The 25777-nt window shown below is 49.2% G+C and overlaps 1 protein-coding gene and 1 non-coding gene across 2 annotated transcripts; one reads left to right on the top strand and one right to left on the bottom strand.

Moving 5' to 3' along the window:
* The first annotated feature begins 4599 nt into the window (after positions 1–4599).
* Positions 4600–18719, top strand: SALL1 (spalt like transcription factor 1). Its single transcript, XM_068992693.1, has 3 exons — positions 4600–4675; positions 13635–17068; positions 18213–18719. Exons 1-3 carry the CDS (start codon positions 4600–4602, stop codon positions 18651–18653), a joined length of 3951 nt encoding a protein of 1316 aa, XP_068848794.1. The 3' UTR covers positions 18654–18719.
* A 5479-nt stretch (positions 18720–24198) lies between these two features.
* TRNAG-CCC (transfer RNA glycine (anticodon CCC)) lies at positions 24199–24271 on the bottom strand. The gene has a single exon. It is a non-coding gene; the product is annotated as a tRNA-Gly (tRNA).
* Between the last annotated feature and the right edge of the window lie 1506 nt (positions 24272–25777).

Raw genomic sequence — 25777 nt, 5'->3', positions numbered from 1 at the left:
CTCTCCAGTGGCCGAGGAGAGATGAGGATTTGAGCGACAGCAGTTAAGGAAAGAGTTTCTGAAACAATCGGGGAAGCGAAGTACTGGGGCTTGGAAAATAACCGAGCCTACGGTGGGCTTTCCGAACTTGGTCTTCGCTTTCGATCACTTTTCCTGTCCTTCCTCCATCCCCCACCCCCCCACTCCAGCCTCAACCCTGGGAAAGACCTTAAGGGCTACGGTACTAGCCAAGTCAGTCCTTCATCTTTCTCTCCCTGCCACCCCAACTTACAGACAAGAAAATTATAAATACACCCCAAGAGTGGTTAATGCGGGTGCATTTAGCCACCCGCGTCCCGGCACACCCCAACGCCACCGCCGCCACCACCCACTCCGTCCGTCCCTCCCACCTCCGGGTAGGGGAGGGACCGGGAACCTGATCTCCGGGCTCCTGCCCCTAATATTTCCCCATCAATAATGTTGATACCATCGGGTGTGCCTCCACCCCCGCCCCCAGGACTCCGCGGTCGCCTTTTCGCTGCTTTCTGCTTGGCACGAGAAAACGAAACCTCCTCTCCCGCCCCCCCTAGCCTAGGCTGGGGTCCCAGCGGGCCTGAGGCCGGACGACCGAGGAAGCAGGGGCTTGGGGCAGGGAGAGTGGGGGAGACCTTCAGTTCGAGGGTAGAGTGTCAAACCCGCTCCGGTGGAAGAAGAAGGAGCTAGAAAGAGCGTCCTGGGCCCAGGCCAGGCCTCATTCTAGGCTCCATCAGAAAGCGGGGGTCAGACTGGGCCGAAATAAGGTAGCTTTGCGGGTGGAAGAATCGGGCCTTGGGGAAAGGAGGCTCAACATCCTCTCCCCTTCCCAAGATCAGGGAATGAAAAGGAGAATTCCCTTCGCTGGGAATTCAGCTGTGGCCCGCAAGCCTTGGGGCCCTTCGGCCCCCGTCAAACCCACCAAGGACTCTGTAGGTGTTGAGAAGACTGAGGGGGGAGAGAGATTTGTTGGTAGAAACACAGGCATACAGCGCCCCAAATGTGAGTTTGAACAACTCGCCAAGCACCTCGCTCGGGTGCGGTTCCTGTCGACCCACGAGGTCACGACCCCGGCGCAGCCGCTGCCAGACTTTGGGCCACCCCCAGTCTTTAACATGGAGCAGCCCCTAAAAGCCAGGGGCCTACGTGCCAGGTCCGTCAACCGGAGTCCCCCAGCAGCTGCCCCACCCAAGGCAGGGACCCGCTACCCCCAGTAGAGCGCTCAGGTCTCTCGACTGAGCAGGGCGTAGGGAGGGGCTGCACTGTGGCACCTCACTGTAGTCCCTGCCTTCTTCCGACCCGCTCAAAAGTACAAATCAACCCCCATCTGTCTAACCCCACTCTGTCTCCGTTTTTATTAATTTAATTATTTCTCTGCCTCGCGGCACACGAAGCCTCACCCGAGCGCCCTGACAGCGCGGCGCCCGCGTCTGCGAACCACGGAACTTGGGCCCAAGACAATGGCCCATAATTGATGTATTGCCGTCAACAATAAAGACCAATTCTCCTCTCCCAGCCTTTCCGACCATCCCCCTCTTCCCATCCCCCTCCTCCACCTCCCCTCTCCTCTCTCCCGGCCACAGAGGGAAAGAAAACAAACAAGAAATTAGCGGGGGACACTGCGCACCGAGCGAGAAGCCTGCCTCTACGTTTTCGAGGACACAGAAGAACGAAAAAAGTTATTAAAGTTTGGATACCCCCAATTAATTCGTCTCTGCTCGCCCATTTTTAATTAAACATCGCGAAGCTGCTTCTTTACGTGTGCATTTCGTTTGGTTGTTTGTTTTGGTGTTTTGTTGGGGGCGGGGAGGGAAAGCTCCCCCGCCCCTTAATCTTAATCACACATAGAGCAAGTAACGAACACGTGTGACGCCAATCCCGGGAGCTTGCCGCGGCGTTTACGGCGCGATCCGAGAAGAAGGGTTTGCGGGATCGCTAGCTCCGTTCGGTTCCTGGCAGCACGCGGTACCCAGGAGGCCCGGACTTTCAAGAAGCCAAGATTGTTAGAGAAGGATACGGGCGAATCCAAACCCGGGCAGAAACGGAGAAACCCGTGTGCAAGTGCATACGGCGGCGTTGGTGTACCTGGAAGAGTGTGGGTTGGGATGCCTGCGAGGATCACAGTTTGCAGAGCGGGGGGTGGGTTTTACACGTGCTCCCGCACACTTTCCCGGGGGTCTGGGGGAAGCGAGAGGCTGGCACCCCAGCAGCACGCAGATCCATCTTTGCCGAGGGATCTCTTTAAATATTCAGTGAGAAATAATGGCATTTGAAGCACCACCTATGGAAACATTATTATCTTCATTCTTCAACATCAGCCCCACTGATAGCTTCGTTTGTCTTTTTATCAAAATCTACTGTAACCAGCAGGACCTGGGGAGAAAGAGAGAGCGAGGTGCAGTGGGGTGTGTATGTGTGTGTGTGTGAGAGATCGAGCGAGGCCACACGAGAGGAAAAGTAAGCGGGAGAAAAGGTGAAGAAAGGGCGAACAAGCAGAAAGGAGAAGTTATACCAAGAGAAATAAAGTCGTCAGGAGGAAAACAGAAACAGTCACCCGCACACAAAAGATTTAGATTTTGAAGAGCGAGCGAGGAGAAAAGTGGCTAGAGAGACTCTTGCGGGAGCGCAGTGTGGTCCGGAGCACCCGAAACTCTACTCGGAAGACTGGTGCCCACTTCGCGCGAACTGACTATATTGCTCTCCAGGCTCCAGGGCGCTCCCGAACTGGGGCGTCCTTATGAGCCCTCTCCTTTCCCGATCGCGAGATAGGGCAGGGATTGTGTATCTGCACCTCCCCCCCTCCCCGTCCCCATTACTCAACCGAAGTTTAGAGTGTCCCTCGGGCGCAAGACTTCGGGAACCAGGAGCGAGGAGACCCTGAGGCGCAAGGGGGAAGAGCTAGGCTGAGCCGAGGACTGAGCCTCAGGTTCGCGGGGGCCCGAGCCCAGAGGACAAAGTGCGGGCTCCGGGATCCCCACTCCGGGCTCAGGGGCGCGGGTGGGAAAGCTGCCTCAAAGCCTGGGGAGATGGAGCTGGTGCGAAAAGTTTGGGTGCCGCGCTCAGCAAGTGCCTGAGAAGTGGAGGCGAGCTTCTGCGGGGCCAGACAGCTGCGGACAAGGACCCCCCCTCTCGCCAGGCTCAGCGCGGCCACCTCCTCGCCAAGAGCCTGGGGCACGGCCCGCTCCCCCAGGACGAAGAGGCCGCGGGGTCCCGGGGACTGGCCGTGCCCGGAGCCCGGCGGGGCAGGCCCGCGCCTCGCGAGGCCAGGGGAGGGTTGCAGCGTGCTGGGTAAGCGGCGGCCCCTCCCCTCCCCCCGGCTGGAGCTGAACTCGGATCCCAGGCGGGTCCCCGCTCGCCGCCCGCCCTGGGCTCGGCGGCGCCACCGCCGCCGCCGCCTCCCCGCGGAGTGACGCGCCCTGCAGCCAACCGGGGCAGCCGAGGGGGAGGTCCGGGAGGGGTCCTGGGCGGAGCCGGGCCGCCCCCTTATCCCACGGGCTCGGGGCCGCTTCTCCCGAAAACTTAAGCCCTAATTGTCCTGGGAATGTCCGAGGTAGAGAAAGGGAGCGAGGGAGCAAGCGAGAAGCTGGAGGATCTGGGCCCTCTGAGGAGGAACGGGGTGGCGGGAGAGCTGCCCCTCCCCCCCCCAAAGCCCCAAACCCATCACGTTCCCAAACCTTTCCTTGGTCCTCTTCTCCGCGCCCCCGCGAGCCCGGGATCCAGGGGATGGAGAACTCGGGGCGAAGGAGCGCCGAGCCAGGCGGCGAGCGGGAGGGAGGCCGGGCGGCAGGCGGGAGGCGGACCGGCGTGGGGCTGGCTCTTCCCCACTCGCTTTTTTTTTTTTTTTTTTAATGGGGGTGGGGGTGGGCTGCTTTCTGGTAGCTCTTAAAGAAACGAAGAAACACTCACGAAACGGGACTTCCTCCCCCCAAATCCCGCCACGGGACTCCCTCCCCCCGCCGGCCGGCGCGCTTAGCGCCGGAGTTGGAAAGTTCGCCGCGCGCCCGCAGCCCGGGTCCCCAGCCCCCGCCGCCCGGCCCCAGCCCCCACCCGGGGAGGCTTAATTCCGGGGAGGGCATGCTAATTTGGTTCGGCCCAGCCCGGGATGGGGGGGCCGGGGGAGGGAGGGGGGCGCAGGCCGGGGCGCCGGGTGCTCAGAGGCGAGGAGGCAGGCCCCCGGCGGCCCGGCCGCGGAGTCCCGGGCGGTCGCGAAGAGGGTTAACCCAGTGTCGGGCGGCGCGGCTCGCAGAGCCAGCCCCGCGGCCGGCTTATTGGGCCAGCTCGCGGAGAGACAGGGGTCTGCAGCAAATCACGAACTAATTGATTAAGGCGAGCGGGTTTGAATAGCGCTGGCCCGGTGCCAATCGCCTTTCAAAGAGCCCCTCTATGATTAATCGCAATGCATTATTGATAATCATAATTATAGCAGGACACATGCGCGCTGCGCCCGGGGCCGGGGAGCCGGGGAGGGGGCGGGCGGGCCGGCGGGCGGGGGGAGCCGCCGCCGCCGCCGCCGCTCGATTTCCGTAATTTTGAGAAGATTTTTTTTTAGTAATTTTTTATTCTGCCCCAGCTGATGTTTGAGCCAGCATGTCGCGGAGGAAGCAAGCGAAGCCTCAACATTTCCAATCCGACCCCGAAGTGGCCTCGCTCCCCCGGCGAGATGGTGAGTGCTCCGGCCCGCGCCGCGGACACACACGCGCACACACGTACTAGCACTCACACTCACGCACACTCGCACCCACGCACACGCGGCTGGCCCCCGCGCCCACCGCCCAGCCGTCGCGACCCGAATCACCATTTCGACTCCGCGATTTTTTTTTTTTTAATTTCAATTTGCCTTCGCTGGGCTTCCCCACCCCCAACCCCCCTGCCCCGAGGAAAGCAAACACTTCTCCAGGCAGGATCTTTCCGGAGTTGTTGGGTCCTCCTGCGGGGAGGAGAGAGGGCTCGCCGGCCTTGCTCCTGCGTCCCGGCTGTCCCTGGGAGCGGATCCCGGGACCCTCCGAGCTGCGGCTGGGGCGCGGGTGCGGACAGAGGCCGTCGGCGCCTGCCTGCGCGGTGCTCCACTCGCTCCCCGGCCAGCGCCCGAGGCCCGGCCTGGCCTCCGCCGCCCTGGTCCTGCTGCCTGCGGGAAGGAAGTTTACTTTGTGCTCCGGCCTGAACTTGAAACGTGGAGGGGAGCTCCCTGCGCCGCGCTCCCCCCATTCCCCAGCGCTCCCACTCCTCCTGGGCCCGCGCCGCGGAATGGGGTGCCTGTGGGAGTTCGGAGTTCCAAGAAGATGGGAACCTGTATTGGGGCGAGCGTGCCTGACACGCGGGGGTAGAGGCCGTGTTGGAGAGTGCTCTTTGCTGTCGGGTGCTCCCCAGACAGAGTGCAGGCAGACGGGGAAAGTGTTGGGGTCCGGCAATCCCACTTGATCCCCGCCTCTCTTCTCCCAACACATGCACACTCGGCGCCCCCAAGAAATCTTTAGAGTCGGTCGGCTCCCGCTAAGGATCGTGGTACCTCGCACTTCCAGGAGTAGTAAGGGTCGTTCTCCAGAGCTGGAGGTGGGGTGGGCTATCTAGCCACGAGGGAGTCCCCCTAAAACAGAGGCACTCTCTTCCTCCGATGGAGGCTGCAACTGCCGGGTCCCAAAGGGAGCGAACAAGTCCAGAACAAAGTTTGTGTGACGGAGCTAAGGCCGAGAGTGGCAGAGATCCGGGCAGGGAATTGAGGGTAGGGAGGGCAGACACCTTGAGTCCCTTTTTATCGCTAAAAAATATTACACTTTAGGGGCCTCCGAACTCCCAGGCCCAAGGCCGGAGGCGATGGAGCGGCGCCCCGGGCTCGGTTCGCCGGCACAGTGCTCGCCTCTCGGCTGCGGAGATTCGAGGGGCAACCCCCGAGCTGTATCCGCGACTCGGGATGTCTCTCGGGTTGCTCCAGTCCCCGGCGTCATTTTGGGGTGTAGAGGAGGGAGCTGGATCCCGATAGGGCTCGGAAGCCTGCCCTTTGGTCGGTACCTCCGTCCTCCAAACTCTGCGGCCGCCCGGCCCTCACGGTCCTCGGGTCCTTCCTTAGAGGCCTGCTTCTCTGCAGAGCTGGGGCGCAGGGACCCAGGCGGAGAAGCCGAGGGACTGCCACCCACTTCACCCCGGCTGTCGGGAAAGGGGACTTCTGCTGAGGGGGGTGATCCCTGTAAGAAAGCGGGGAGAACAGACAGATAAAGATGCCTGTGTACAATATTTGGCCCCTCCACCCTGGTACTTTCTCAAGCTTCAAGCCTTGTCCGGAGCCTCTGATTTCTCAGTCCCCTGAGAACCCGTGATCCCCGCTTTCCACCCCAGGCGAGACTGGGTACTCAAGGTACAGCGAGGTGAAATTATCCAAGGCCGCCGCCACAGTATTTTTCCGGGTTTTCCCAGCTGGTTTCTTCTGCATCTCGCCCCCACACCATCTTTGCTAAAGTTTCTGGTGAGATCTTCCTCACTGTAATACTGTTAAAGTCAACAGTTTTTAAAGGACCAAACCTAACGGGAGGAGAGGAAAGATTTGTTTTTAAGTCTTTTTTTTTTAATTGTGTACTGATTTTATATATTTTCAAAAAAGGGGGAAAAAATAAAGACTTGGGATTCGCAGAGAATTGATGCTTGCTAGATCTTTACCTTTTTTCCTGTCGCCTTCTGAATCCGGAATTTTTAATAGTTAAGGCTTCTCATAAAGCGATAGCATAAAAGGAGTTCACTACCTCTGACCATTATTATTTATTAGGACTGTTTTTTTGGTTTATTTGGGCTTTGAGGTAAGTTAGTTAAGTTGCATCAAGTTTCCTTTCTTTCTTTTTTCTCTTTCTTTTACTTTATTCCTTCCTTCCTTTCCTTTTTCTTTCTTTTTTATCCCCCAAAGCTGGTTCATTGTCCTAAGAAGCAGAAAACTGGTAGGGGCACCGTAGGAAACACTCCCCTCTCCCCACCCCCCTCCATTTCTCCAGTTGTAATGGTTTTAGGTTATGACTGTTTTTACATGGTTGAACAATAAGTTTGGGAGAAACTGCCTAGAGGGTAGATTTTGTAATAGGGTTACAGGATTTAGTATGTTGTAATAATATTAGTACACAACTAATCCTCCTCCATGTCTGATTTTACTGGAGGGCCTTACACACTCCAATTCTTTTTATTTGGGAGTAGTTGTGAGATAGAGAACTGAGCAATCATGTCTCCAAGTTACCTTTAAAAAGTCACCACCTTTCACACACTGTATCCAGCCACCCATTCTCCTGTCCGCACAGAACACACACTTCAGGGAGTCATTGGAGTTCTGTGTTTCAGTTTGCGGGTTGGTTTGTTTAATCTACATGAAAGTTGTTAAATTTTTAGAAGATTAACCTTCCTTAAACACTGTGGTTACTTTTTTTTTCCTTTCCTGAGATGGGCTTAAAACATGGCAAAGGAAATGTTGAACCTATTAAATTAAACCTAGTTGGTGGTGCCCTCAGCAGAAGCTGGCACCTCCGATTTCATGACTTTGGTCCAGAGTGAGACATAGAAAAGTTTGTAGGCACCCCCGTTACAGTTGCCCTGAAGGAGCAACTCCTAAGGCTGGGAGTAGTCAGGCTTACTGTGCGGCTTGTCACTCCTGTGTGTGTTTGAGCGTGTGCATGCGTACAAAGAAAATCCAAGGTAGGCTCAGCAATCTCCAGGATAACTTCATCAGAACAAGTTCAAGAAACAAGATCATTTGGTCAGTCGAATGATGTTCATATTTTAATTCTATTTCTGGTGCTGCTACATACTCTCCTAAAATAAACTGGGAGGTTTTTACTGTTTCTTATGAAACCAAGAGTATGGCACTTATTACTTGTCTCTTAAATGATATTCAACAAGTCTCGAGTTACTTGTAGAAAGATGACTGCCCCTGGGAAAATTATTTAGCAAGGTAAATAATTTTGAAGAAAGAGAACATTAGAATGGGATGATTTTGTATGTGGATTCTTTACTAGCGATTCGGATTTCAGGTGTGTGTGTATATGTGTGCGTTGGCTTTTTCTTCCTTGTGTAGTTTTAAGATTCCTGGAACGACATGTTTGGCCCACTCATACTCCATTCATTTATTAAGAAAGTACTTCTGTGCCTTGCTTTTTCAAGGAAAAGATCATATTGGAAGAAAGATAAAAACACTGCAGATAAAACACTGCCTCTCATATAAAGTATCACAAAAAATTCCTCTTATTTATATTAATAATGAAATTCTATTATTTACCAAAGTAATTTACTCATTGTGAGCAGCTTAATGGCAACACATAGATTCCTGGGCCGAAAAGGTTAGAGAGAACTATAATTAATTGCTTTTTTTGAAAAAAACGACACCTGCATGATAAGGCAGTTGCAAAGAACTCCTGTTTAATCAGGCCTATTTTAAGTTGGTGGCATCATGGAAGATTTTGGATGAGAAAATGCACGCTGCTTGGGGGGATTTGCTGGAGGCCTTACATAGTTCCTAAAATGTTACAAACAAACAAACACAAGCAAGCGAAAGGTGGAAGGACATGAGAGAGTGTGCATGAAAGTGAATTTGTGACACCGAATGTTTTGTGGTTTATTTTACATCCAGGTTCACCTATGGTTTATAAGCACAAGTGTCAATTTATAGGTTATTCTTTGGGGACTTTATTTCATTTCTTTCTGCTTTGGCAGGTAGCAAGTTGTCTTGACCCACAGTCCTTTGGAAAGCAAAAATCTGAATTTTTGAGGCAGAGCTCTCACGGAAAAGTGGGGGGGGTGGGGGGGGTGGGAATTAGGTAGACCAGCAGTTCAGTTTTTTTAAATTGAGAAAAGCCAAGCTCAGTGGAGTAGCCAGAACTAATTCCTTCTGCAGACTTAATTTGGTTTTTCTAAGGTACCTCCTGATACCACTCACCCAGTCTTCCCAAATATTCTTAGATTACCAAAAGGGCAGTCATGGAGCATTTGAAGGGAGGAGGTGGTAAATTATCCCAAGAACCAGCACCCCTCCCCCTCCAAAAGAAAAAAGTCGCTGTGCCAGGCTTTGGAAAACGTAGATCTGTGGAGCTGTTTTAACCTTTGCTAGCCTCCTCCCATGCAGAGGTGACAAGGTCCAGATCATAATATGTCCTTCAGTATCTTCCCAGTGACCCCCAAATTGAGTCTTGCTAGTCACTTAGCAGGAAGTTCGGAGTTTATTTTAGTTTCACCTTATCAGCTTGGCTTCTTTTCCTAACCTTATTCCCCTGTCACCCTCAGATGCCAGACCCCCAAAGGGGAAGATTGACAGGTAGTTCCCATAGCTCAGTTTTACCCTCAAACAACAGGGATTTAGTTTCTTGTGCCTTTGCCAATGTTTATGTAGTCAAAGTTTAGATCTCGCCTTAAGCAGTCTCTTTTACGCGTCACTGGAAGAGGAAAGCCACAAAGAAGTTTTTGAACAAACCCTTGCAACTGGAACCCCATCTAGTGTTCAGTTTGATTCATCCAAGGGGAAGATATTTTCCCCCTTTCATTTATTGTGTACATTAGGTGGGCTGGTATCACGATTTTCAAAGGACTGTCTTGTCCGTGTTGTTATTTTGTCAGAGATTTCCCCTTGTATTCTTCCACTCGAGAACACGCTAATCCCAGGCAGAACACTGAGGGGACTTGAAGGGAGCCAGTAAAATGTGTCATCTGGCTACAGATCTCACAGAAGAAACTTAAGACATTACAGAAAACATGCAGAGCATATGTGGCAGTGTTTAAATTGCGGTGGAATCTCAAGCTGAACGTTCAAATGCAGGTTTTTCCCAGGTCTGTGCAAGAAAAAGAAAAAGAAAAATCAATCAATCAGAAATGTTTGTGATAGCCTTTCGAAATTGGTCTACCAAAAGGAACAGCCAGTTAAAACTATAGGCTCCAAGATCATAATCTTGCGAGGTTTTCTTAAAAACGTTAATGTGATCTGAAGGTACTGGGAAGTCAAGCGAAGGGTCTTTCTGAGAAGCTCCAAAAAAAGAAAACTCAGCGTGGTACAGTAGGGCTGTTGTTTTGTTTTCCTGGCTGGCTAAACCTTTCAGCATAGAGCATAGTTTTATTTTTGTTTTCTCAGCAGACAGATATACTGGAACACTTCAATTTTCTGCCTCTTATTCTGCAGTGTTGAGTTCAGATGATGAAAAGCTGACATATTTGAATTGGGCATCAAGAACCTAAATAGTACAATGAGAACTAAAACATCTGGGATTTTCATATAAATTGGATACAGCTAGAAGATCACCTCTTCCTCTGGTCCAGAGGGGGTAAAAGAAACCCAGAAAATTCCAAAAATCTTTTCGTGTGTACATACTTAGAAAACCACCTCTTCTTAAATTTTCCTGTATGACCACGATGACAAAATTAATTTGTATGAAGAATCCATAAAGAGGCACTAGAATATTGTTTTCACTATAGTACAGGGAACAAGGCAACTGTATTTACTATAATGGAGTCACCAGTTGCAACCTTGTGTAACAGATTATTGAGAGAAATACAAGATAGCCAGATGGTCAAAAAAATGAATTCGAATATGTTAGTTTATGATGTGCGTATGTGTGTGTACATCTTATTACAACTTAAAATATTCCCTTTGGTAGTTAAAGATTCAAACTAGACCTCATGTTTTGTCCTTTTCTTTTTTTTTTCATATAAAGCTGTTTCATGGGAATTCTGTTCAGAAGGCAGATAGATTTAAAGTTAAGAACTATTATAATGTAGTGACACCTGCTTTTGAAATAAATCGAAATAGGTATCAGAGGTTTTTTTTTTTGGTGTTCATAAACATCAGGAAATTAAATTAGTTGACTCTACAGTGAGATCAAATGTCAGCTTATTAAAATGTTGTGAAAATCTAAGCTAAAATATGGGCAGCTTTTTTAACACAGTCTCTTTCTTAGAAGCAAGCAGGCACTTATTTTTAAGTGTCTATATTTTCCTTCCAGTTAGCACAACCCTAAATATAAAAATGTTCAGGTCGAAAAACTTGAAAATTCTCAAGTGAGTCTTGAAGCAGCACAAATGCAGAATTGGCGCACAGGAAAGTAATAATCAGCTAAATCCTGTAAAGTAACCTTTTTTAAATTTTCTCTATATTATGAGAATATCAGATGTTTGCAAGTTATAAAGAATTAAAAATGCCCTTTAATCGTGAGCACAGATGTGCTAAATATTTGAAGCAACTACATTGTAATGTGTACAATTGATGAAGTCAGTTTTCTGATTTCCCTTGCTAGTTATTTAGTTCTGAATCTGTCATTATTTGTCTAAGCCCAGCTGACCAAGCAAAACTGTGTTTTAAAGTGGCTTTATGTTTTGATAAATGTGAGCTGGTTGAAAAGTATTTTCCACTGAATGCAGAGCTTAATAGAACATGCTGACATAATAGTTTTAATGCATTTTGTTGAAAATGTGTGAACAAACAGAATAGCTTTTGTTCCTTCATAATTGGCTGTAAAAGTAGATGGAAACATAACCATTACATATGGAAATGTGCAAAGAGAAAGAAATAACATTTCGGTTGAATATATTAGGAATTGCATTTCCTAGTTTAAAATAAGCATCTGAAATGGATGCATCATTTAAAATTGGTTGTCAAAATAAGAAGCTTTAAACAGAATTTTTGTCACATTATTTTCGTCCCCAGTTAAGCAACATAACTTTAGCGAATTTCGTTTAATATTTTGTTTACATTATTTTTAAGTAAGGCGAGAGACAGAGCTTAAAACAGCACCTTGAATGTGCAGAGGAATCCTGTGCCAATTAGGATGATTAAACATTAAATTAAAACTGAATCATTATTGGTATTTTCTGCTCCAACCAAGATTTGTTTGGTATTGTTAATGCATTTTGCACTATACCCTTACAGAGATTAAAAGATGGGTATTAAGGAAGCTAGCTTGTTAAGTATAACTTAGCTACTCAAATAACCCTCCCAGTGAATAAAGTGTGCATACATTTGGCATACTTTACCAGAGTTTCTAATCATCTACGGCATCACTCAAGGCAAACAGAGTTAAGGAATTTTTAAAAGTTAGTATTTGGGTATTAATTAAATTTTCTGGAATGTAAAACTACTCAAGATTTTTTGGTTTTTGTTTTTTTATGTTTACTGCAAAGAGGCAAATGGCTGACTCTTTTGACTCAACTCTAAGTTTACTGAAAAAAGCAGAATTTTGATTTTGCATTTATTCATATTTGCTGTTAGTTTTTTTTTTTTTTCTTTCCCTGCAAGTTTTCTGGGAGATTCAATTTGGAAGTCATGGAAACTAACTATTATCTGATTCAGTTCTGCAGAAAAGCATGCAGGGAGGTAATCCTTGAATTAAACAGTTTTTTTTTTTTCACAGCCTATGGAGATGACCACACACCATTTGTACAACAGAAGTTGGTGTTCCCCATGCTGGGCAAACAATGGGACGCCATCCTGTCTTTGAATAGGATGTTAGCTTGGAGTTGGAGATTTTTATGTTTAATTTACAAATGGATCTTAGTGAGAAGAAATCTGAGCAACCAGTGGAAACAAACATGAAATAAAGGGATTTTATAATGAAAGGTTCGGGACAATCTGTTAAACAATTGATAACAGTTAAGAGCAAACTGTTCTTAAAGGCATTTCAGACAAGGAGAATTGCAAAGCATTTCCAAACTAGAAAACAAGAATTATTTCTTCACTTCCCCTTAACTGCACATCTTTCTTTAAGTTGATATTTAATCAGAAATGTAAATCTTTTGCCAGTTTTTATAGATAGAAAGAGCACTTTTGATGAACTATTTACAGGCATAATGTTGCCATTTGGAGCATAGTGGCATATATTCCTTGATTAGTGGGATGGTAGCCAGTTGCATTCTTTAATTTTAAAAATAAACATGCCACACTCTGATATATAGGTGCCAGGCAGACCTTGTAACGGATTTTGATCATTGTGTTTCTTGTGTGTGTGTGTGTGTGTCTTTGCTTTCTCTTGTATTCAGCTGAGTCTTGAGTGTCCAGAGGATTTGTTACTGATGTGGCTAAAGTGTGTTTGTCACAGATCAGACGTAGCTCAGGTTCCAGGTAGGGGCTGGAGGTGATTTTCAAGTTGTCAGTCTTCACCTTGGTGATAGGCATTTTTTTTTCCCCTTGTCAACCACTGATTGGAACCTGAATGACTACAAATTAGTTTAGTGACAGAACAAACTGTCACAGATATCTTTGAATCAGTTGAAAATGAATAAGGTTGACAGAAACTCAGGAGCCTAATAAGTCCTCAGGATGGTGGCTGGACCCTCTCTGGATGGATGAGTAGACAATAAGGTGTATAAAATATTGGAAATCAATATTTTGGTATGGAATTTCATTATGCACCAATGTCTGCAGTTTATAGTATTTTATATTTTGATGGATTACCTGAAGGCTGCGGCTCTCGGAGATACCAGATTGATAGGGAGTCCTCCAACAGCCGAAACATTTAATCAAGAACATTCTTAAGGAATATTGATTGGTTTTCTGGGGCCATAGTTTTTGAGTTTTGCAGGGAGAAAGTTTGATCCACCCCCATTCTCTCTTTTTTTGAAGTCCTGGATGACTCTGGGTGTCCTGGCTTCGTTGCTAATCCTGCTCCTTTTCATCTTTGCAGGAGACACAGAGAAGGGTCAACCCAACCGCACCACTAAGAGCAAGGATGCCCATGTCTGTGGCCGGTGCTGCGCCGAGTTCTTCGAATTGTCAGATCTTCTGCTCCACAAGAAGAATTGTACTAAAAACCAATTAGTTCTAATCGTAAATGAAAGTCCAGCCTCCCCACCTGAAACCTTCTCAAGCCCCAGCCCCACTCCCGATCATCCCCAGGAACAAATGAATGACACAGCTAACAAAACAGAGCAAGGAGAGTGCAGCGACCTGGCTGAAGCCCAGGCACCGGACAGGGAAGAGTCCATGGAGGTGGAGGCCCCGGCAGCTCCCAAAGGCGCCAGTGGGCCTCTGAGCAGTGGTGGCGACAGCAGCGTCCCCCCTAGCTGCAGCAGCAGCAGCTCCGGCGCAGGTACCTCAGCGATCACAACCTCTCTACCTCAACTCGGGGACCTGACAACACTGGGCAACTTCTCCGTGATCAACAGCAACGTCATCATCGAGAACCTCCAGAGCACCAAGGTGGCGGTGGCCCAGTTCTCCCAAGAAGCGAGATGCAATGGGGCCTCCGGGGGCAAGCTGGCCGTCCCGGCCCTGATGGAGCAGCTCTTAGCTCTGCAGCAGCAACAGATCCACCAGCTGCAACTGATCGAACAGATTCGTCACCAAATATTGCTGTTGGCTTCTCAGAATGCAGACCTGCCAACCTCTTCCAGTCCTTCTCCAGGTACTTTACGAACATCTGCCAACCCCTTGTCCACCCTCAGCTCCCATTTATCTCAGCAGCTGGCGGCGGCAGCTGGGTTAGCACAGAGCCTCGCGAGCCAGTCTGCCAGCATCAGCGGTGTGAAACAGCTCCCCCCCATCCAGCTACCTCAGAGCAGTTCCGGCAACACCATCGCCCCCCCACACAGCGGCTCTTCCCCCAGCGTTCACATATTGGCGGCAGCAGTTCCCACCCCATCCTCGGAAAAAGTGGCTTCGAGCGCGGGCGCCTCCCACACCAGCAACCCCGCGGCCTCTGCCTCATCCTCACCAGCTTTTGCAATAAACAGTCTGTTGAGTCCTGCATCTAATCCACTTCTACCTCAGCCGGCCCCCGCTAACTCGGTTTTCCCCAGCCCTTTGCCCAACATTGGAACGACAGCAGAGGATTTAAACCCCTTGTCCGCCTTGGCCCAGCAAAGAAAAAGCAAGCCACCAAATGTCACTGCCTTCGAGGCCAAGAGCGCTTCAGATGAGGCGTTCTTCAAACACAAGTGCAGGTTCTGTGCAAAGGTCTTCGGAAGCGACAGTGCCTTGCAGATCCACCTTCGTTCCCACACCGGAGAGAGGCCGTTCAAGTGCAACATCTGCGGGAACAGGTTCTCCACCAAGGGGAACCTCAAAGTCCACTTTCAGCGCCACAAAGAGAAGTACCCTCATATCCAGATGAACCCCTACCCCGTGCCTGAGCATTTGGACAACATACCCACCAGTACCGGCATCCCCTACGGCATGTCTATCCCTCCAGAAAAGCCGGTCACCAGCTGGCTAGACACCAAACCCGTCCTGCCCACCCTGACCACTTCTGTCGGCCTGCCGTTGCCCCCCACCCTCCCGAACCTCACCCCCTTCATCAAGACCGAAGAGCCAGCCCCCATCCCCATCAGCCATTCTGCTGCCAGCCCCCCGGGCTCCGTCACGAGCGACTCTGGGGCCCCCGAGCCGGCGGCGAGAAACCCGGGTGGGCTCCCGGAGGAAGCGGAAGGCCCCACTGCGCCCCCTCCCGGCGGCAAAAGCGAAGAGAGTGGTGTGGTCCCCAGCTCGGCCTCAGCCCCGAATGCCTGCGTGCTGAGCTCCCTGGCATCTGACGGCGGTCCTGGCAGTGCTTCGACTTTCACCAACCCTCTGTTGCCGCTCATGTCCGAGCAGTTCAAGGCGAAGTTTCCCTTTGGGGGACTCTTGGACTCAGCCCAGGCCTCAGAAACATCCAAGCTTCAGCAACTGGTAGAAAACATTGACAAGAAGGCCACTGACCCCAATGAGTGCGTCATCTGCCACCGGGTCCTCAGCTGTCAGAGCGCCTTGAAGATGCACTACCGCACCCACACCGGGGAGAGGCCCTTCAAATGTAAGATCTGCGGCCGGGCTTTCACCACGAAAGGGAACCTGAAGACCCACTACAGCGTCCATCGAGCTATGCCCCCGCTCAGAGTCCAGCATTCCTGCCCCATCTGCCAGAAGAAGTTCACCAACGCCGTGGTCCTACAGCAGCACATCCGAATGCACATGGGGGGCCAGATCCCCAACACCCCGGTCCCTGACAGCTACCCCGAGTCCATGGAGTCCGACACGGGCTCCTTTGATGAGAAAAATTTTGATGACCTAGACACTTTCTCCGATGAAAACATGGAAGACTGTCCCGAGGGCAGCATCCCGGACACGCCCAAGTCCGCAGATGCGTCCCAAGACAGCCTGTCTTCCTCGCCTTTGCCTCTAGAGATGTCAAGCATCGCCGCTTTGGAAAATCAGATGAAGATGATCAATGCTGGCCTGGCAGAGCAGCTGCAGGCCAGCCTGAAGTCGGTGGAGAACGGGTCAGTCGAGGGGGATGTCCTGACCAACGATTCATCCTCGGTGGGTGGCGACATGGAGAGCCAAAGTGCAGGCAGCCCGGCCATCTCAGAGTCTACCTCCTCCATGCAGGCTCTGTCCCCATCCAACAGCACCCAGGAATTCCACAAGTCGCCCAGTGCCGAGGAGAAGCTGCAGAGAGCAGGGGCAAGCGAGTTTGCCAATGGTTTGTCTCCCGCCCCAGTGAATGGTGGGGCTCTGGATTTGACATCTAGTCACACAGAGAAAATCATCAAAGAAGATTCTTTGGGAATCCTCTTCCCTTTCAGAGACCGGGGTAAATTTAAAAACACTGCTTGTGACATTTGTGGCAAAACCTTTGCTTGTCAGAGTGCCTTGGACATTCACTATAGAAGTCATACCAAAGAGAGACCATTTATTTGCACAGTCTGCAATCGTGGCTTTTCCACCAAGGGTAATTTGAAGCAACACATGTTGACACATCAGATGCGGGATCTACCATCACAGCTCTTTGAGCCCAGTTCCAACCTTGGCCCCAATCAGAACTCGGCGGTGATTCCCGCCAACTCGTTGGCATCTCTCATCAAGACAGAGGTCAACGGCTTCGTGCATGTGACTCCTCAGGACAGTAAGGACACACCCACCAGTCACATCCCTTCTGGGCCTCTGTCATCCTCTGCCACGTCCCCAGTTCTGCTCCCAGCTCTGCCCAGGAGAACCCCCAAACAGCACTACTGCAACACGTGTGGTAAGACCTTCTCGTCGTCGAGTGCCCTGCAGATTCACGAGAGAACTCACACTGGAGAGAAACCCTTTGCTTGCACTATTTGTGGAAGAGCTTTCACAACAAAAGGCAATCTTAAGGTACTTCACTCCATCTGCACCTCACCCACACCCACCCCAGCAGCCTTCTTTCTTTCGAGCCAATTGAGGGTTCATAAAGCACGCTCCCAGAGTCTTTGGTCCAGACAGTCAGGAGGCAAGTTCTCGCAAGAGAACCAGCTGCTGTGTGGCTTGTCTGGAGAAGTGTGGGTGCCTATCCAGGTCAGGATCACAGCAGGGACCAGGGCAGGCTGCAGCCTGCTGAACGTCAGAGAGCCTTGAATAATTTGGTACCTAAGCAAAGCAGTGGCCTGGCCCTGTTGTCTCGCTAAGTGCGCCTAATGAATTGCTCTACCTACCAGGTCAGACAGCCCCGCGTTGCCATGGGGTATTGATTAAAGACCTCCATGTGGCCTGTGTGCTGCCCATACCACTTAATAATTACAGTTCTCCTCTGTGTGGGCATCTATTTTTTTCATAACTCTGCAGTCCAGCGTGGTTTGTCTTTCTAAAAACAGTAACGTCACCACTCTGCTAATGGGTATTATGATAATTGATCATACAACATTTCCTACTGATACGTGTTGGAAAGAAAGCAAACATGCTTAAGTTCTAGAGCAACAGTTGAGCGCTCTTACTGTGTACATTTTTCTGTTGACAGAGTATTTCTCTAGAGATTGCTGCCAGTAATGCGAGATGAATAATTACTTTCTGGCTTTTTCGTTGCACGCACAGGCCCTCCTTTGGGCAATCAGTGAGGGGCACTCTCTTTCCAACTGAAAAGGACATTTATAGGGTAAAGAGTGTCAGATACAATTCTTGCCATGGCAATGAGAGTGGACATAACAATTCTCACCCTAGAAGGAGCTATCTGCAACTGACTGGCTTGCTCAAAGCCATTATAAGCTAAATACAGGTAATAAAAAAGGAGTAAGTAAGGCATCCTTTCCCAGGCAGAGGAGAGGCGGAACAGGGCTGCAGAGAGTGGACACCTTATTACTAGCAGACTGGAGTGGACGGTTCTTGTTACCCTTCCCACTGCCCGGCATGTAATAAGAATAGACACTGCGGCCACTGGCCCTGTCGAGTGTTGGGATGTGAGTTGAGACAGATTCAACTATTAAGCTTCTCCCTTCTCTCTCCCCCTTTTTTCCTTCTCCCTCCTCCCCTCTCTCCCGCATCCCAGGTACACATGGGCACTCACATGTGGAATAGCACCCCCGCCCGCCGGGGTCGCCGGCTCTCTGTGGATGGCCCTATGACATTTCTAGGAGGCAATCCCGTCAAGTTCCCAGAAATGTTCCAGAAGGATTTGGCGGCCAGGTCAGGAAGCGGGGATCCTTCCAGTTTCTGGAATCAGTACGCAGCTGCGCTTTCCAACGGGCTGGCGATGAAGGCCAACGAGATCTCCGTCATTCAGAATGGGGGCATCCCTCCAATTCCTGGAAGCCTGAGCAGTGGGAGCAGCTCACCTATTAGTGGGCTGACAGGAAACCTGGAGAAGCTCCAGAACTCAGAGCCCAGCGCGCCCCTGGCCGGCCTGGAGAAGATGGCAAGCAGCGAGAATGGAACCAACTTCCGTTTCACCCGCTTCATGGAAGACAGCAAAGAGATCGTCACAAGTTAAAGGCCCTCTGGCTGGAGAGAGCGCATCCCCCATTCAGAATGAGACCCACGGTTGCCTCCTCCTCCTTGCCCTGCCCCCCCGACTTCTGGTTCCCCCACAGCTCCCCCCTGCCCCCCACCCACAGATCTCTGAACTACAACGTTCTGAAGACATTCTTTTGTACCTTGTTCAACTTCTAGAGTTCTAAGAAAGCTTATTTATTAGTGATATAACCTGGCTTTGCAAACAGAATGCAAGCGTTAACTTTGGTCTTCTGTATTTTTGGACTAAATACTAATTGACTAGAGTCCTGTAAACTTGCTGTAACATTTATGGCAATTGCAAGTTGCCCTGCTAGGCGGTCTTAATCTGGCATTAACTTATTTTCTATATCCAGTTTAATATGAATCTGGTGTTGATGCAATGCCTCAGTGATGCATTAGGTCTCTAATAAAATCTGTATATAAATGTATACTTTGATCCTGCTGGAAAATTTTATCAGCAAACACATTGTCTAATCTTTTGAAACAAATTTAAGGAAAGGACTGAAAGTACAGACTGAACTGTGTGGTTCTTTGAAAGGTTTGGGTGTTTTTTTTTGTTTTTTTGTTTTTTTTCTAAAATTCAACCTGCTTTTTTTTTTTTTGTAGATTTAACCCTTTCCGTTTTGAACTGCTATTTGTATTGTGCTTTTTACTTGAGTCGTCCTCAATGTTAATAAGTTTCTGTACAGTGATAAGCACGCAGAATTCTTTAGAGAAAAATACAAGTGTTGTTTTGGTAGTTGAAACTAAGACGTAACATTTTGCCTTGTAGGTATATTCACAATAGAAAATGTGTGCTGGAATTTCACAATGCTGCTAAGAATAGCATCTTGAACAACCTTCAGTGGAGAAAATGTAGATGCTCTTGTATATACAAAAAGAAATATCACTTTCATTAAAATGTACATATGTTCCTTACAAGAGCAAATGCTTCTTCTTGATCAAGAGAGCAGGTATAGTGTTTGTTTATTTTGTATTAGGTATGGAAGAAAAAAAAATGGACTGTTACATGCACTTTCTTGGAAAGTTGAAAGGAAGGGGGGGTCCAATTTCTTTAACATTTAATACTTACTAACAACAGAGATACTGTAATTTTACTCAAGTAATCAAATACATTTTTTTTTGCAACAGATAAAATACTGTGTCTGTGTTTTTAGAGTGCATTTCTATTTAGCCAGGCCCCAAAATGTATTTTAGCATTTCCCCAGGCACCAGTAAATTGTGTATGTATCTCTCTCTCTCTCTAAATAAGGAATTGTAAAAGGCATAACAGAAACAGGTTTGCATGAGCATGTGTTTTCTTTTTCTCTTTCTTCTTTTTTTTTTTTTAATTTGGAGGATCTAGATATTCTCCCAATATCAATTACTTGTTTGGCTACTCTTCTTACAACCTCTCTGCCCCCAAGAAAAAAGAAAAAAATGGTGTGAAATAAAAAGTTGGTATAGGAGGTTCCGACGGGCCAGGTAAGTTTCCTTAAGCAGGATATTCGTTCCCTTGGAGACTTTGGCTTTATTTCTCCTGTTCCGGTGGTTTCACTTCCCTTGATTCAGTCGTTTTCCAGGCGGCTGTGAGCAGCATTGCTGGAGAATTCCTGGGGCAGCTGGGGTTATATAATCTGAAACTGGGCCTCAACCCAGCGAGGTCAACTTGGTCTTTATTTAATTAGTGTTTTAGGCATTTAAATACACACGCATATTTGAAAGAAAAAGTCCATGACAAAGGATATGTAGAGTCGACTTGAATATTGCATCACCAGAATTCAGTCTGATTTCTTCCTCTCTCCTTTTGTTCTAGGGTTTCCCCTAGAACATGTTTTCCTCCAGAGCACTATTTAGGGGTCAGCAAATGGACTGGGTGGAAGTTGGTGTCTAGAGGGGTCGGCGAATTTTTTCTTCCAGGGAGGCGGTAAACCGCCGGCAGACAGTGGCCCTGCGCCCAGGTAAGGGAGAAGCCTCCGGGCCACCTTCCAGTAGAAGTTTCCATCGGGGCGCAGGCCACTCCATGGCCACTTGGAGCTAGCCTCCCCAGGCTAAGTGGTCTGGGACCCAGGAGGGGCGTGCCAAAAGGTGGGCGCTGACCCGAGGCTTTGACCATACGGGGACCGGCGCCCCCAAACCTTGAGAGGCCAGGCACTGGGCTGTGCGCTGCGGCGCGCGGCGGAGAATCACCCAGACGTTTCAGCGCGCTAGCGAGCATCCTCGATTGCGCCTCTAGGGTCCCAGTCACGTCTCCCCGAGAGAGACCCCTCTGCTCAAAAGTGGGGACCAAACGAATAGGTGGGATTCTGGCTGCTCCTGTCATACGCGGGCCGGAGGAGGACGTTTTCGCTGCGAGAGAAAGCATTCAACCTCTTCCCAGGGCTGGGCGTGACGACGACTGAGTGCCCAGGCCTGCGTGGTGCTTGGATCCGGGTGCTTCTCTGGGGATCAAGCCTGAAACCCGCGGGGGCATCCGAGGGCCGCCGGCCTCCGAGAGGGACCTGCTCGTACACGCCCCTCGGCGCTCCCCCTCCCTCCCGCGCCCTTGAGCCCCACGCCCACCTCTCCAAAGGGGTCCTGTTGGCGGAACCCCGACGCGGGTTTCCGAGCACACGCTCAGCTGCGGGACCGCTCCCCCCGACCCCCTCAGTCCCCCGGCCGCGGCGCGGTCCCCACCGCGGGGCTCCCAGCGCGGCCGGCGCGGGGGTCACGGCCCTGCGCCTCCCCAGCTGCGCGTCCATTTCCGCCAGGCTGGCGGGGCGAGCAGGGGCGGGCGTTTCTCTTTTCTCTCTCACCACCGACCTCCTCCCTTCTAGCTTTTTCTGATGAGTTAAGGGGAGCAAAAGCAGCGTTTCGTTTGGACAGACTTTCCGAGGCGAGCGTAGCCCTTAGGAGAAAGTCGGAGCCTCGGGGTCTCAGTCGGTGTGTCTCCTCCCTTCCCTCTTCGCTTTGGTCCCTGCCTATCCATCCATCGACCGACTCTCTCTCTAATCTATTGATCACTACCTGCCTATTTCCCCTTACATTCGTTTGCAAAACAAGAAATCACCCTCAGCCTGCTTCCTCTCTGAGTGAGAAATACACTCAGCCTTTCGGCTCAGCCCGGCGGAAGAGAAATGGATTCATATTTATAAAGCTACAAAGTTTATTTTAAGGCCGAAGTGAACGCGCCGCCCCACCCCCTTCCGCCAAGCCTCGCCTCACTTTTTCGCCTTTCTTTGCCCCCTTCTCTAATTGGAGGTGCGTCGAGATAGTTTTGGAATCGCCGAGCACGGAATTTCCAGGGTTTGTTGCTGCCCGGAATGATAACAGCCAAATTCACAGTTTTGAACTAAAAATATTCTTATTGGTGACATTTGCCTCAGTTCCTTTATTTTAAAAAAATGTGACTTCTAGAAAAACAAAACAGAAGAGCGCAGCGAATAACCGACTTTCTTGTACCCATCACTCAAAACTTACAAACGTTAGCAACTTGAGCTTTTCCCCCCCCACATTTCGGAGTAAGGATGCTTTTTCTTTCTGGGTCTCGACTGTGTCTCTGTCATTCTTTCGCCTTCTTGTGGCTCCTTATCTCCCCGTCTTTCCTTCGCTTTATTCCTCTGTGTTTTTTTTTTTTTTCTCCCCCTTCATCTGCGTTGCTCCCCACTTGCACCCCTACCCTCACTCCTATTCCCCATCTCCGCATACACACACAGGGGCTTCCCTCTTTCTGGAAAATAGGCTTGGAAGAGCAGTTTGGTGATTGACAGGAAACCAGGGTGGAAAAAGGGAGACCAGTGACAAGACCTAAGCTACCCAAGGCCCCTCAGGCCAGTGGCTGTGGAGGGGGAGGGGTGCATGGAGTAAGGAAGGGGGCAGGTTTCTCCAGATCATTTAGGGAAACCGATTGGCTCAAGAGTCACTTCGAGCTTTAAGTCTTTGCCTCTCAATTCTCCTGGGCGGGGTTTATTCAACTGATGTGTAAGGGGGTGGGGGACAGTTTTTTGTTTTCTTTTGTTTTTTAAATTAGAAAAAAGTGTCATACAGAAAATCCTGACTGATTTGCAGTTGACATAAAATTTCTAGCAGTAGATTATTTGCTTATTGGTTTTGGCATGTTGCGAATGTCAAGAAGGAGAGAACTTAAGAAAAAAAAAAAAAAAGCTCCCACTCTGTTAAAACTTAGCAGTCCTGTTAGAAAAATAAAGCATTGGAGTCTTTTACTAGGAGCTACACACCCCTACCCCAAATGAAACAAATGTCAGAGTGGGTAACAAAGTGGGAAAAAATGTAAAGTGAATTTCAAAGGGCTCCACAGTCAAGCGCAATCTGAGATTCACAGAAAGTGGAGACGGATAAGACAGGAATTAGGTCATCTCGTCCAGACCCCAGGAAATATGTTTAGATCAAAGCCTGCTCTGTTAGAATAAACAAAACAGGGCCCAATGGGCCCTACCAATATTTTCATCTCCGTGCTAAGAGCTGCTAATCTAATTGGCTCTATTTGATGAAAGGGGGAAAAAATTACAACTGTAAAAATGGCTAAGTAAAAAATGTCCTCTCAACTATACTAGGAAGATAAAGATTTAGATTGAAGCTAAAAAGTAACAAGATCCAGGCCCAGATCAACACAAACTTCCTGGAATTTTAGCACTAAGTAAATTATCTAATCCCAGCCCATTGTTCCCTCTTTGCCACCCCCAACCCCCCATGCAATTGAACATACCAGATGATTTACATAAAAAAAATTGTTAAATTTTAACTGCAGTCTAAGAACATTGCAGGAGGCAGACTTTTGGGTTCACTTACTCTACATTCCTTAAGGACCTCCCCCCCGCCAGCCCCACTGTCCCTGCCCCCCCAGGCAGTTGGGGCCCCATGCTGGCCTGGCCTTTATTGTTAGGGATGGTTCTTTAAGCCCTGTCTTCAAGTTTGGCCTCTTTCTACTAAGGACAGATAGATGGAGGCTGGGAACATGTGTCTTGTAAGCTTGCCTTTGGGTTGATTGGGTAGCCACAGATGTTTTAGCAGCTAAACCCAAGTACTGTGTAAGGTTTTCTTCCACCGTCCAGTTGATGACCTTAGACCAGTTGCCACTGAACATTTGGATAGATAGAAACATCCCAAAAAAGGGACAGGAAATCCCAGAGAAGGAAAATTCACCCAGGCTAAATCCAGGATTGTAGTTCCTTGCTGAGCTTGGTTTCCTCTTAACTTTTTAAACATATGATTTGGCTTCTCTTGTGTTTCTACATCCATCTGAGCTCAGGTTTAACAAAGACTCAGAGACTGCTTGTCAGCTTGGCTCTGATCCGCCCTAAAGCCAGGAGGACTGGGGTGGGGAATGTAATGGGGCCTTTATAAACACCTTGAACAGACTCTGGCTACTCAGCTGGGCAAGGGCAGTTCTAGGGTCAACTTTTTACTGATATTCTATGCAGGACTTTGAAGACACGTGACATGGTGTTGGTGGCTGCGCAAATCTGTCCTTCCTTTTTATTTTTTAAATGTATTTATCATGTATTTGGCTGCACTGGGTCTTAGTTGCAGCTTGTGGTACGTAGTTCCCTTGCCAGGGATCAAACCTGGGCCGCCTGCATTGGGAGTGCAGAGTCTTAGCCACTGGACCACTAGGGAAGCCCCTTGGTCCTTCCTTATTAGACCCAAGATGGGACCCAGACCAGCTGAATCCTGACACAGCACAGTCTGGGTGGACATGATGCAGCGAGACCAAGGGTTACATCATCTTGTTGTAATCAAAGCCACATTCAATAAGAGGCCCGGACAGTCACATGGATGTAAACATGGCTAAAGATGCTAATGGGGCAAGCAGGCTCTTCTCCTGATGGAAAGGATCTGAAAGGGAATACCAACCAGCCTGCAGAGCTAGCTTTGGTGTTTAGACTTTAGGGTGTTTCCACCTGTCTCATCCCACACCAGTCGAGTGAGACAGGGCCACTGTCATTTATAACAAAACTGAGACCCAGAGATCAGAGAATGAACAGCTGGACCCCAGAATACCTGGAGCTATGACTGCTTAATAGTCCACTCTGGGCCATAATCATAATTTGTCTGCTCCATGGACTGGTTTCCCCATCTATACCCTGAAATGTTCCATATCCATCAAAATTTCCCAGCAGCTTCCACATTCACAGTTTCACATTATCATAGTCACCTATACTGTGACCTATTTGATCATTTCACTTAAGTTAGTCCCTTTTTAAAACATAAGTATATTTCTTTTAGAAGGAATAGAAAACACTGGATAGTCTTTCTAGTCCTGGGCAGGAAAAATACTAACAATTCACACCCATTGGTGATGTGCCCACATCAAAACAACACAGACAAATCCCACTGCTTCATTAGCGGCATCCTTTCTTAGTTTTTTCCTAACCAACCGTCTCTTGTTTTAGACAAGTGTGAAGTCTGTGGCTCTTAAAAGAGTTTTGTTTCTCTACCCCTCTACCTATCGACACACTTCTTGGAACTGGCCTGGAGATTTTCAAACTGTGGGTTGGGACCCTAATATTAGCACATTATGAAATCAGTCTAGCAGGTTATCCTGAGCATTATTGTTTAAGGGTAATAGAATAAAAAAATGGCAGTGTAGATCACACTCTGTATTAATGTAGTATCTTATGAGGGCTTCCCAGGTGGCTCTAGTGGTAAAGAATCTGCCCACCAGTACAGGAGACGCAAGAGATGTGGGTTCGATCCCTGGGTCAGGAAGATGCCCTGGAGGAGGAAATGGCATCCCACTCCAGTATTCTTGCCTAGAAAATTCCATGGGCAGAGGAGTCTGATGGACTACTTTTGTCCATGGGAACGCAAAGAGTCAGACACAATTGATGACTGAGCACACACACAGTGACTTATGAAGCTCTGTTTCAGCCATGTGTGTGTGTGCACCAGGCCACAATGATCAATGTGCCTCTTAGCACAAGTTGTCATCAAAAAGTCTGAAGCCGCTGACAAAGGCTTGGTCCTCTCCTTTTTCTCAGCAGGAATCGGGTCTGGGGCTTAGATTTTGCAGTGGGATGAGTACTGATGAAGGCACAGGTAGACAAGTTGCCCACTTGTCTTTGTACTCATACATCCCTGTGCTGTTCTAGCTGTTGCCTCTGCAGGTAAAGAGAGCTGAGC

The sequence above is a fragment of the Capricornis sumatraensis genome, chromosome 20, assembly GCF_032405125.1.
Source record: "Capricornis sumatraensis isolate serow.1 chromosome 20, serow.2, whole genome shotgun sequence".
Classification (NCBI taxonomy): Eukaryota; Metazoa; Chordata; class Mammalia; order Artiodactyla; family Bovidae; genus Capricornis; species Capricornis sumatraensis.
This window is presented reverse-complemented; position numbering and strand designations above follow the sequence as displayed.